At 48.5% G+C, this 12,119-nt stretch overlaps 1 protein-coding gene across 3 annotated transcripts in view; it reads right to left on the reverse strand.

Moving 5' to 3' along the window:
• Positions 1–3,076, reverse strand: part of LOC144166875 (uncharacterized) — a 34,673-nt gene extending 31,597 nt beyond the window's left edge. The window contains exons 1-3 of one of the 3 annotated variants that reach the window (XM_077696330.1): positions 2,843–3,076; positions 1,859–1,898; positions 1,100–1,213 (exon numbers count right to left, since the gene is read on the reverse strand). In XM_077696330.1, coding sequence (XP_077552456.1) covers positions 1,100–1,176 — 77 coding nt within the window. In that variant the 5' untranslated portion in view covers positions 1,177–1,213; positions 1,859–1,898; positions 2,843–3,076. Of the gene's footprint in view, positions 1–1,099; positions 1,214–1,858; positions 1,899–2,842 lie in introns of those variants that run through there. The other 2 variants (XM_077696331.1, XM_077696329.1) reach the window with 2 other exon arrangements.
• Positions 3,077–12,119: the final 9,043 nt, after the last annotated feature.

Raw genomic sequence — 12,119 nt, forward strand, 5'->3', positions numbered from 1 at the left:
CACTTAGAGACAGGAAGCGAGCTTCCTGGATCAGGGAAAAAACTCGAGTAGAAAATAGAATAGTGCAAGTAAAGAAAAAACAAAGGGCCAGGATTGCCATGTAGTGAGAAAAACCGACAATCGGTGGTCAATTAGAGCAACAGAGTGGATGCCAAGAGAGGGGACTAGAAGAAGGGTAAGGCCCATAACACGATGGAGGAACGAAATATGAAAATTCTGTGGCCAACACTGGACTAGAGCGGCGGAAAGCAAGAACGGATGGATGTCAGTAGCAGAGGCCTTGGCCCTGCTGTGGGCATAAGCAACCAGTTGATGGGGATAATGATGAAAGGGCCCCAATGTAAACTCTGCAGCAAAGCTGGTCGGAATTGAAAGGAAGTTTCCGAGTGGCATACAAATTGTGGGCGCTTCGATGTCAACACCAAAGGCGCTCCTAACTCCGAATGGGGAACGGAACAGAGGGCACATCATTGCTGTTGCATAGTGAAAAAAAAATGGTAGAAGAAAATAAGTATTAGAGAGAATGCCGGCAAAGACAGCATGTGAAACCTGGTCGCTAAAATACCTCGAAATCAAAATGTCTAGTGTGTAACTCCAACGTGCACACAGCCAAAGCAGTGTTGCTAGAGAAAGTGGGTGCAATGTAGTGAATTGAAGTTAACAGAGTGCTTCTGGGAACACTGGGGTACCATGATGGGGAGCCCAACGACCGGTGCGGCACACCACGAAGCAGAGAAGCCTGTATTACGATACGAGAAGGACTACATAGCGTTCTGCAAGGACACAAGAGCATTACCAAATGACATATGAACGGACAGTGTTAACCTACTATTACCCCACGGGCTGAATTTTCACCTCGGGAAGGATGGCTTTCGTTTTGTTAAATATGCTACAGTATGAAGGAAGAAACCCTTGTGTATAGGCGAGAAAGTTATTGCATGCCGATTTTGGGAATAACAAATGGCGGGAAAGATCAGTTTTTCAATAACGGGTTACTGTCATCCCGGCTCACTTTGATCCAGAAGAGGTGAGGAAAGCCTCCAGGGAAGTAATCCCGGCCGTTTACCTCAAATGCACGCGTAAGTATAAAAATGCTTACCGTTTAACTTCAGTGCAGTGGGCCGTCGAAGTGAGGTAGACCAAGCCAAAAACAGAGATGGTGAGTACATGAAGCATGGTTGTCTCCAGTTGCCGTCGTCGTTTCTTTCTTCAACTGGACAGTTGGGAGAAATTTAAAGATTTTTGAGCAAAACTCTTACTGCAGATTTTTCTCAGTTGCATGGCCTAGTTTAAATGTGCCTTACGGCATACTTGGAAGGAGAAAAGCGGACACTGCCGCAAAAACACGAGTGTGCATATGGTTTGTCTTGCTATTATAGTAATGTTTACTCGGGAACGCAGCTCTCAACCTACGTTATGGACAGTAACCTGACCATAAAGCCAGAGCCTACAGCAGTCAGCAGGCCAAAAATTCAGGACATGCACAGTACGTGGTCAGGTAGCACTGAATTAAATCGCAAAATTAATCACCACCGCTTTGCTCGCGATGCGATCTGCGACTGCTGGCATACAACATGCCGGCCATACCAAAACGTTATGACGGTTACCCGCCAGTTTCTATGTTACTGATTAGTCCACAATCGGCTTTAGCTATGCGTCAACGCAAGGTCGGTAAAACACTTGCCTATAATACAGGTTTCGTACATTGGGCCTCATCCTGCCTGGCCCGAGTGGGATTTCGCATAATACTCAGGGTTCCCCTACTGGAAGATGGTGTATTTTTTTTCTTCACGCACTCGTACTCACTCGTTGTCACGCTTACCCCTCGCTGTCACCACTCGCATTCTCTCGCACTCACCAGTATCGTCACCATTCACACGCGGTGTGCGCAGCCGTCCCTGCATGAGTCATGGCACGGAAAAGTATTAGTCCCCTTCGATCAGCGTTGGCGAGAGCCACAGTTCGTTCTTTGCTCACTTTGTGTTTCTTCGTTGTGAAGTGAAGTGAAATTTATCGCTGCTGAGACGTAGCGCGCAAAGACCGCAGTGCTGTACGACCCCAAACAATGCTCCCGTGGTCTGCGTTCGCCATCCCACGAGCCTGTTGCTATGATGACGACAAACGCTACTTTGCCAGGCTTAAGAGCTGAAAAATCGTCCTTCTATCTCAAAAACGAAGGCAGTTTTTCGATTGAAACATTGGGAGAGGGTTAGAATGGGCAAATTGAAGGCGAAATCAGCAGCTTAGAACATGAAATCGCACCGAGGAATTAGCGACGAAGCTGTTTTCGCTTCGAAGCGGAAGGGCAGGGCGACGCCATGTTAGTCAAATCAAACCGGATACAGCAAATTATGATGGGAGAGGGTGCTGGGCTCAGTGGGCTCAAGTCATGGCGGGACTCGGCTTCACAAATTTGACATCAGGGCCTCTCGTAACCTTTCCTTTCCTCCATGGGTACAGGCATTGCCGCCAACTGCGCCCCTATTTAATTGACCGAATGCTAGCGACACTACGGCACAGCCCGAAAGCAATTCAAACGCATTTATCTGCACCACAAAGGTACCGTTAGCCAACCCGAGCGCATAAAATATTATCGGCCAACGCTACTCCAAGCCTCCACGCGCTACCTAATATATACGCTTGGGCCATCATAACTCATCCAGAAATCACCACGCTTTATCCAATATCGTAGCGCCCGCACTAGTTGTTCCTTTCTAGAAAAGGTGCTGTGTTCGAAGCGGCATCCCATCTGTGCGGCACCGGGTGCACGCACTGGGGAAGGCCTCCGAAAACCTGCCTCCGAAAACCCCTCTACCCGGCCTCATCACACGAAAACACTCACCCCTGGAGTTTTGCTGTCGCTCGTCCCTGGTCGCTTCGCAGCCGTTATGGTCTACTCCAGGTCTCCGGCAAAAACACGAGAAAGAATTGTCGCTGGTAGCGCTAGTAGCCGACAACAGCGTTATCCGGCTACGGCTCGACCGCGCTTCCCGAACAAACAGTGCACCACTATTCAAGACGTTATTTCCGCAACGGAGACCGAAATGACGGCCGTCGGCGGCAGCAGCAGAACATCGTCGTCGCGGCGTCACCAACGCGCACATAAATTCCGTATTCCATGCACATACAACAACCACGAGGCGCGGTTGTCGTCCGAAGCCTTCGCAGGCAGCAACAAGCCCGGGGGGCTCTTTTCTGGCCTCCCAACCTTCGACACCGCCGCCAGCTTCCGTATGCAAGGTCACGGCCGCTGGATGAGAGCGCACGTGAGTGCGCCTTTCATTTACCCATGGAGGAAAGAAAAGTTTAGGAGGGAGCATCGCGTGACTATCGCGAAACCTAATCATAAATAATAAAAAGGAAAAACTGATGGGAGATGCCCCACCTCACGTGATAGGCAAGCGGTAGTTCTTTGCGCCTCACGCGGCCGCCCGCCTACACGTGCTATGCTGCGTCGTTCCGTTTGGTTGCCGGGCCGTCCGGGTATTCGGGTTTCGGCGACGAGTCCCCGTCCGGGCGTTGCGCGCAGCGCTGCCTGCAACCCTATCGCGCAGCGGGCTAATCGTGCAGGCAAAGTGTTCGGACGGGAGAGCCAGACAACATATTTATTTATTGAGCTCTGGGATCCCTTGAAGTGCGCCGCAGTCAAAAGTGTTCCGCCGCAAGTGTTCCACTGCGTGTTCCGCCGCAGTGCAAAAGAGGAAATGTCAGAGTACGACATCAGTGCCTCACATTTTATTTCACAAAACATAGCTCACTTCCTTGGTTCTGGTCATTTTATCTTTTCACCGCCCAAGCGTAATTTAGCGTTCGTTACCCATATAACTATCGCACGGATTGAGCAGTGCTCCGACAACCAGCCCGCGTTCTGCTTGTGACGCGAGGCGGAAAATGAATTTCTCTTCCCGCGCCCGCGGGCCGCACCCAACATCAGTGGTTCTGCACCTTTTGTTTTCTAATGCACTTAACGAGACAGCAAAGCAAAACAGACGTCGTCACGACAATTGTGGCACGTACAACGTGCCACCATGTTGGAGCACCGATAAGGCGAATGTATGCAAATGCACACGCGAGCGAAACCAAAGCTTTTCGCACCACCTCTCAGCTGACGGGACACTCGTTACAGCGCTATGATGTAAAGGGAAGGTGGCGCGATAACTCCCAGCAAAATTCGAAACGCATTCGTCAAAGCACACCTGGCAAACACCACGCACCCGTAGGCCGCTCCGTGCTTGTGAATGTTTACAGCGGCGCGTTCGAGCAAATCCGGTCGTGGTTCCAGCGGTAAGCGTCAAATTCGGCTCGCGGCTCGTGAAGGTGCTCCCTGAGCGTGGGATCTACGTATCGTGTCGCTTTGAACAGCGACAGTACCTGCACGATACGAGGGGGGGGGGGGGGGGGGGGGAGCGCAACGCTGGCGAAAAATCTCGTACGGCGCCTTCGGCGACGCCACTCGCCTCCACCTCTACCGGTAGCCAGCCGGAGCCGGAGAGTGGTGCATCTTCCATAATGAATTGCGCGGGAGGAGCCCGAGGAGAGGAGAATGCGGCGTCAGAGGAGGTTGGCTTGCCAAAGCTGGGCCGCCTGACGTCAAGCTCCGTCCTAACATTTTTCTTCCTCCGTGCATTTACCGGCCATACACAAAACTTCGCTGCACAGAGCACCCACGTGACATGTGTGATGTCACTGCACGCGTTATTTTTTTGAGCGCCTGCTAAAACGCGCTTTCCGTTCGGGCTCTGTGGCCTCAATTTAGAGTACTGAACACTATCGGTGACAGCTTGGGTTCGAGCCTTAGCAGGTCTATCTACCAGTAATTTTTTATTTCGTAACCTAATTTTTTAGAAACTTAATTTTCTTTTCTAAACTATGGCAAGATGTTCGTATTCGCATGCTGTATGCTAGCACTTTCTTTTTTAGTTGCCACGCCGAGTTCGAAATAATATTTGTTTGTGCGCACACAACTTGTAAACAATATTTTGTTATAGTTCGCACGCGCACAACGTTAGAAATGTTACCGCTTTCGGCACTCATCCAGCTGTTTTTGCACGTGGAGACAATGTGTAATGGGTGTTGCTTGAAAGAGAAAACAATTTGTAGTATAATCTCCGGGCCGTAACGATGAGTAAAACTGGCTGTGTCTGTGAGTGTGTGCGTGTGCGCATTAAATATACTGATAACGAAGGTGGCCCATTGGCCATACAGGAGAGGAGAGCGTAATTTAGAGTACATACATACGTTCAAGACAGTGCTGGGGATGCTTTGTGGGGTGGGATTAGTCTGGATTTTATGCGTTAGCAATTTTCGCCTCGGTTTCGGTCTATCAGAGGCCTCCTTTAGTCTATGGGCGCTAACATTGTAGAAAAGGTATATAGTAGAAAAACGTTTATTAAAATGACCAGCGTGTGTAGCACTTCGTACACTTCGTATTGATCATGTCCTGAGGTCTGGCCGACCTTTAGTGTAAGAACGAAACTTTTAGGTGCCCCATATCCAACGCAAAATGCAACCGTAGTCGTAGACGTTAGCGGGAGCAGGATGATATCAAAATGGCAGCCGCTGTAAAGAAAAAATAAATTATGTTCGTGCGGCATTTTATCCCGGTAGCCACAGCAGCAGCCAAGTGTTCCAATGACAGCAAGAAACAGCTTTTTTATTACTTTATTTACATAAAGACATGTCACGTCAATGGCATATACAACAGGGTCGTCCCAGCTTCGGCAGACGGAAAAACATAAAGTAAACATGAAACGTACATAGGCCTTCCAGCACTGGTAACCTTTTACAATCAGGTCCTTACAAGTTATGGACTTCAGAGAGCGAACTGATACGCTGTCCGAAGTATTTGTTCAGAGTAAGGGCATGAGGGTGAGCGTGGCGCACCGGCATCCTCGACCGGCAAATAGAATGTAGTCCTAGAGCCCCGATTAGAACACAGAGGACACTGTCGCCGCTAGGTACAAAAAGATATCACATGATTTGCGGTGAAACGGGCAGATCTTTCGAAAAGGTTCTCTGAAACGCATGGCGCCAAAAAGATGGCCTCCAAATACTCATTGAAAGCATGCACAAGAGTGTCCCGTTTTTGGCAAAAACTGCAGTTGTAGAAACAGCGACAAACAACCCTTTCTCCTGCATGCACGCCTTCACAGGCAGTGTACTGGAGTGTAGTTTAAAAAAAAAATGGCGCAGCTTCCACTAGTAGTGCAAGGCTACTGAAAGAGCAGAGCTGATGGCACCCCTCCTTTCTTTGGAGACCCGGATGTGGCATCATCATCCGCAGCAGTAGCTAGTCCACTAGACCACTGCAGGACGATGGCATCTCCCGTCGATCTCTAACCGCTCCTGCACGAGCCGCTCGAGTCCAGTCTTTGCCTGCGAGTTTCCTTATTTTGTCCTTCCAAGGACAAAATAATTGGTATTCCTCTTTTATGGGTGAAGCACCTTAGGGACTTGGACTGTCGGCGTCTCATGTCGTCATGTCGTCGTTGTTGCTCGTCGTCGTACTCTCATGCACTCACGGAACCAAAACACGGGACAGATGTTTTCAAACGCCTCACGCTAGAACGTTTCCTCTTCATGGGAAACAATGCTTACTAAAAGAACCCACCGGGACTCTCGTTTTTCGCTCGCGCTTGCTTGCTTGCTTGCTTGCTTCTATTTCACTCCGTAATCGTTTAACTTTAAAATTTGCAGATCTCCGTTTCGAATTTCACTTCCCTCCGTGTCCGTAATTGTGTTGTAGCAGAAGTAAGCGACCGCCATGTGGCAAGAGAGAGAGTTACGATCTTCGAACAGACTTTTACACTGTATGCTTCGCCCCTCCCCAGTTTTCTAGTGGAGATGGCCTGGGATTTTTATATTTATTTTGCATGGGGCGGGCGAACCATTTCCTTTCTAGTTCCTACGCACGCGATTAAAACCCCACTCTCCGCTTGCTCCACCTAATCAGCCTTTATTGACAGATTTTTGCCCACGGAGACTTCGGTTAATATTAGTGTGTGTAGTAAAGTTTCCCCAGTTCTTGCGATAGCAGTGCTTGATAACAGAGTGTGAACTCCAGGTCCTGACGGTTCACAAGACATGGTGTTGGTCATGTGTATCATTAAAGTAAATAATGTTTATTCTGGAGATAGCCCATGTCCGAAGTGGAGGAGAAGGGACCACAATGTAAAGTGGAACCAATGTTCTAGCAGTGCTCGGAATACTTTGGGCGATCTGTTAAATCATCTGCCTCGATTTTGAATGTGCAACCTTCTGCTAGAGCGCTAGACGTCCGTCTACCACGGGGCCTAGTTTATTTTAGGTGAGCTGAGAGGGTAGAAAAGGGTTTGGAAAGGCGAAGGGATAAAATTTTCTTTAAATGGCCAATGTGTGCAGTGCTTCTCGTATTGAGTTTGCCGTAATGCCTGGCCCGGATCTATCTTCTACTCTAGTTTATTCTCTGGTCTCCGAAGCTGGTTGCCTGTCTGTAACTGTTACTGCGGTCATTATTCGTTCGATGGCCCCTAAGACGACCTAAGTTTGGTTTTAAATAGTTCAGTAAGGCGCCACGCTTCCGCTCCATATGTCATCACCTCACATTTATTTCTGAACATGCCGCTGAAAGTTCTCCATGACTGGCAAGTCCGGATCATTTCATCCGCAGGCTTTCCCATTTTTTCCAAAGCAGACCGCATTATCACGCTCTAGAATCCACGGACAAGTCTGAAGCCAACGCCCGCTCTACGATCCCAAAGGTGATGCTGTGCGCCCGGAATACGATGATAGCTCAATCCGGTCGATTGTACTTCCGGCTACCACAGTGAAAGGATGTAGGATCATGAGATCCCTAGGGGGCGGCAGTTCTGGCGCAGCCTAGCCTGGGAAACAGGATAGAAGTTAGCGATAAACAAGAGTACAAGAATTATTTTGACCTCTCTTCAAACCAGACGGATCGTTTCGAATACAGTTTTTCTACATGGGGACGTGCGAGCTTGATTTTTTCGAGTCGAAGATTTGAGAGATACGATGGTCATGTCTGGTATGTTTTCCGAGGAAGTTGTCGTGAGGGCATAGCAGATAAACCGCAGTTGGGCGGTTATGTTTAAAAGCCCCGAAGCGACGAAAAAGATGCTTGCAACCGGAGAACCGCAAAATAAGGGACTAAGCTGCCTGTTCATCGATTCGCAGGACCAAGAGGTGAAATTGAAACTTCACGGTCTGTTGTACGGTGTTGCGCAGAAAGGCGTTCGGGCGGCGTTTCCGGCATATGGCTAAGTCAGTAACGTAACTTCGGAACGCTGGCCCGTACAAGGTGTGCACGACAAGGGTTCCTCCCCTGTGGGTGCTCCTCAAATCAGGGCTGAACGTTGACGACCTTCAAGAAATTTCCTTCTCCAGAACAAAATGCTTGTCTGAAATCAGCTATATTAAGAAATTGTCTGGCAACCGTTGCATTGCTAATTTTTTAGCTAAGGCAATCCGAAGACGCTGTGCTCGTTTTTTTCCACAATTGTGCTTTGGAGTCGAGCTGACAAAAAATTACTCTATTTAAATTGGCGCTGTTCTTTCATTCAATGACTGTAGCATCCCACGAGCCAACATTTTGAAATCATTCGAATTGAACCCTGGGCGCAACACCACCATGAAAGGGTTGAAGAAGGTTGACCATAAGCGAAGGTAATTGGCCGTCAGAGCTGCACTGCTGCTCACAAGAGAGGCAAGACAAGAGGAACGACAGGCGGAAATCGAAAAAATGACATCGACGGTGATGGCGAGGCTGGTTCTTACTAAATAAATGATCTGAATAGTGTTTGTGGCCAAAAATATCGTTTTCCACGTGAAACTCTTTCGTTGCTTTAAACTCAATTATCTTCAATCTTTCTGTAACATGGCTGCCATTTTTTACTACATCTTTCAGGATAACTAGTTCTTTTTTTTTCCTGTCGTATTCATTAGTTGTCAGAACTACTCTGTCAGGATTGAAAACATGCACGTAACGGTGTTTGTTACCTAATTTTAATAAGCAAATAAAACCAAGATTAAATACTGGCGGAAAAAAAAATCAATAAAAAGGCACTTTTAGTCGAATTTTAATAGTTATGGCGCAGTTAAAAGAGAGCAAGAATTTCAGGAAAGCGGTCTATTCATCATGCTGATATTTGTGTTAGATGCCAGGGAATAGACACCAAAAAATGGCTAAAAATGCATGGGAAATTTAGGGCTTACCCTGTGCCCTAAAAAAAATCGCTCCACCGGCTCTACTCTCATATTACTGCCCTTCCACGCCCTACATGTATTTTTAGCAACCCTCATACGCCTCGTCTTTCTGCTCCTAGAGGACACGCATAGCTTGCTAATAAAAATGACCGCGCAGCTCAATCTAATGCGTAAGCTGGCGGGCTGCGGCAGCGCGCTTCGCGCCATCGCGGAGTCTGCGGCGGTGTAGCGGAGGGCACGCCGGCAGTCCGCAACATGGCGGCACTTCCGCTTACGTAGCCCGGACAAAGAAGTGGGAAGGGCAGGGTGGCGCTACAAGAGTCCCTAAATCTTCGTCGTCACTCTATGGAGAGCTTATACTGCCATAAATGCCTGCTACGTGGTGCAGGCTGTCGTAAGAGGGCTATTGCTGCCGCTTGGTCCACCACAGCCGCCACGTCTGCTGCGGCAGCCCGAAGACTGTGTGTCGTGCGCGTGGCATTCCCCGCAACAGTGTCTGTCCGCCGTGTCACCCGAATTTCATGTGCCACTGCACCGTGCACAAGGTCGCCGACATGGAACTTCATATCAACAATGCCGACGCCGTGCTGTGTGACGTGCAGCCGCTCCGCATACAGAAGCACAAACAAAAAGGGGTCGCTCTTGTTTAGCGACTAACGCCGAGCTTCGAGAGAAGTGAAAATGGGCTTTGCCGAAGTTGTAAGCTGGCGGTTTGAGCCTTAACTGCAACAATGTGCGTGTTCGTCAAAAGCATTTCGATGCCGTTAGACACTATGAACACGTCGTGAGCGGGAACGTCTCGTCGCTTCAGCGAGACAAAGTGAAGCTCCTGCACGGTGCCGTTCCGAGTATTTTCGAAGCCGCCCTGAAGTACCTGAAAAATAATTATGTAATTGCTAATATTCCGAACGTTAAACACTGGGAAACGTGTAGCGAGACTGGTGCACCGCGAAAATAACGAGAAAAAAGTGATCGATCCAATGTTGGGCATGTGAATGTCGTGTTTACTTAGCAAGCTCTCTTAATACCATAGCGTGCGGGCGAGAAAGCGCTCAGCTGCGTAAACAGACCACTGCGCATCGGAACCCCCCCCCGTTCCGTTAAACAAGCGAGGGGCGCGCACAAGCCTGAATCCGCTACAACTGCATATCTGGGTGATCATTCAATCCTAATGTTTCGAATGAAACTTCCTTATCCACTATTCACTTGACTTGAATACTTGGGGTGCAGATGACGATGTACGAGCACAATAGAAAATTCTTCCGATGTTACCTGAAGTCGTACCTGCTCCTATGTCCCTCGATAACGTATTTCCCCATAACGCCATACTGCTATCCACACGGATACTAATGGGTTTGCTGGACGAGCATCTGGGGAACATGCGCTCACATGTGGTAGGGGCAACGGATGCATCGCAACGTGCGGAGAGGGCGGACGTGGGAAATTTCCAGCCCGCAACTCAATTAGTCATTTTCTTATCGTCTACTGATTTTACTCCCATATTCGAAGCTTAGATTTTTGCAGTAGTTATGGCCTGAAAAATATTACCTCCATGATATTTAAATGTTGCTATTATTTCTGATTGCCTGTCGGTTTGTACCGCGCTAACATCTCCTAAAAATTCATTACTTATTCGTAACTTCAACTGCCTTCGGCCTCCCCATTTACGCGACATCCGACTCATCTGGGTCCCAGGGCACAGAGGGCTATGGATCAATGAAACGGCTGACTCTTTGGCCGGTTCAGCTTTAGATGGCGCTACGGTGGACCTCAGCCCTACCCTATTTCTCCTGGTTCGAGCAAGGTTCCGCAGATATCTACGGCTAGGGATGACACAGGAAGGTACTATCATAGGCTTGGACGACTATGCCCATCTTGCCCACACTTTCAATGCGAGATTTTGCGAGTCCCGCCAGTGTGAGGTCACTTTAACCAGCATCAGATGCAGAATAGCGCAGCTTAATTTTTATTTGCATCGCGCTGGTCTCCTCTCCTCCGGTCTTTGTTCTACTTGCGGTGAAATTGAAACAATTTAACACTTTTTCCTGCACTGCCGGGTTTTTCTTTCATTCGGAAACCGTATCTAGCCGCACCACTTCAACGCATTGGCCTTCCTCGGTCGATGCCTGTGCTCCTTTTGTTCGGGACCACATCCCTGGGGTTTTGCCATAGAGGGATTATTGCGGCCATTCACGCGTATATATCGTAGACCAGACGCATCTCCTGCTAACCCGGTCAAATATTTTAGCATTTTCTCCCAAAAATGGCATCATTCACTGATTCTTCTCTAGATATAATATATAATTCGGTAACCGTTTGCCCAATTCCTACAGGCTGGTTATATAGGGCTATGAGGAGGGCGTTTTAGCCCCAGAAAGCCACCCCGTTTTTTGGCCAATCCCCAACGTGGGTATGTCCCTCTAGAAGAGGAACAACAACAACAACCAATGTGGCCGCCCTTTTCCTGTATACAAGTGATTTATCCCGTTGAGGCATCTCGCCATATTTTTCACACTACAAGGACAGAAGTGATTTATCTCGTTGAGGCATCTCGCCATATTTTCCACACTACAAGGACAAAAAGCTTGCCTATCGCCAGAGTTCTTTAAGGGTTGTATCTCCTAAGCATAGTAGTTCTTTGGCCCGGCGCAAACACAAACAAGTTCTCGAGTCGGTCTGGCAGAAGCTGCCCGCATCGGTGAGCCAGGAAGCGTGGAGCGTGATGACCATCGTCTTCCAATACCTGCGAGCTACCACTTACACGCCCTCGTATGGATGCAAATGATTCGACTGTGAGGTAGGTAATAACGGAATGTGTTATCGCGAGCTGTGAGAACATTTTAAACGTGCTTCCGTTTATAAGGCTTGCTCTCACTCTTAACTAAACAGTATGCTTGCGCTCCTAAGTAAACAGCTCT

Source organism: Haemaphysalis longicornis, unplaced genomic scaffold, assembly GCF_048455015.1.
Source record: "Haemaphysalis longicornis isolate Haplotype H1 unplaced genomic scaffold, Haemaphysalis longicornis Haplotype H1 scaffold_194, whole genome shotgun sequence".
In the NCBI taxonomy this organism is placed as follows: Eukaryota; Metazoa; Arthropoda; class Arachnida; order Ixodida; family Ixodidae; genus Haemaphysalis; species Haemaphysalis longicornis.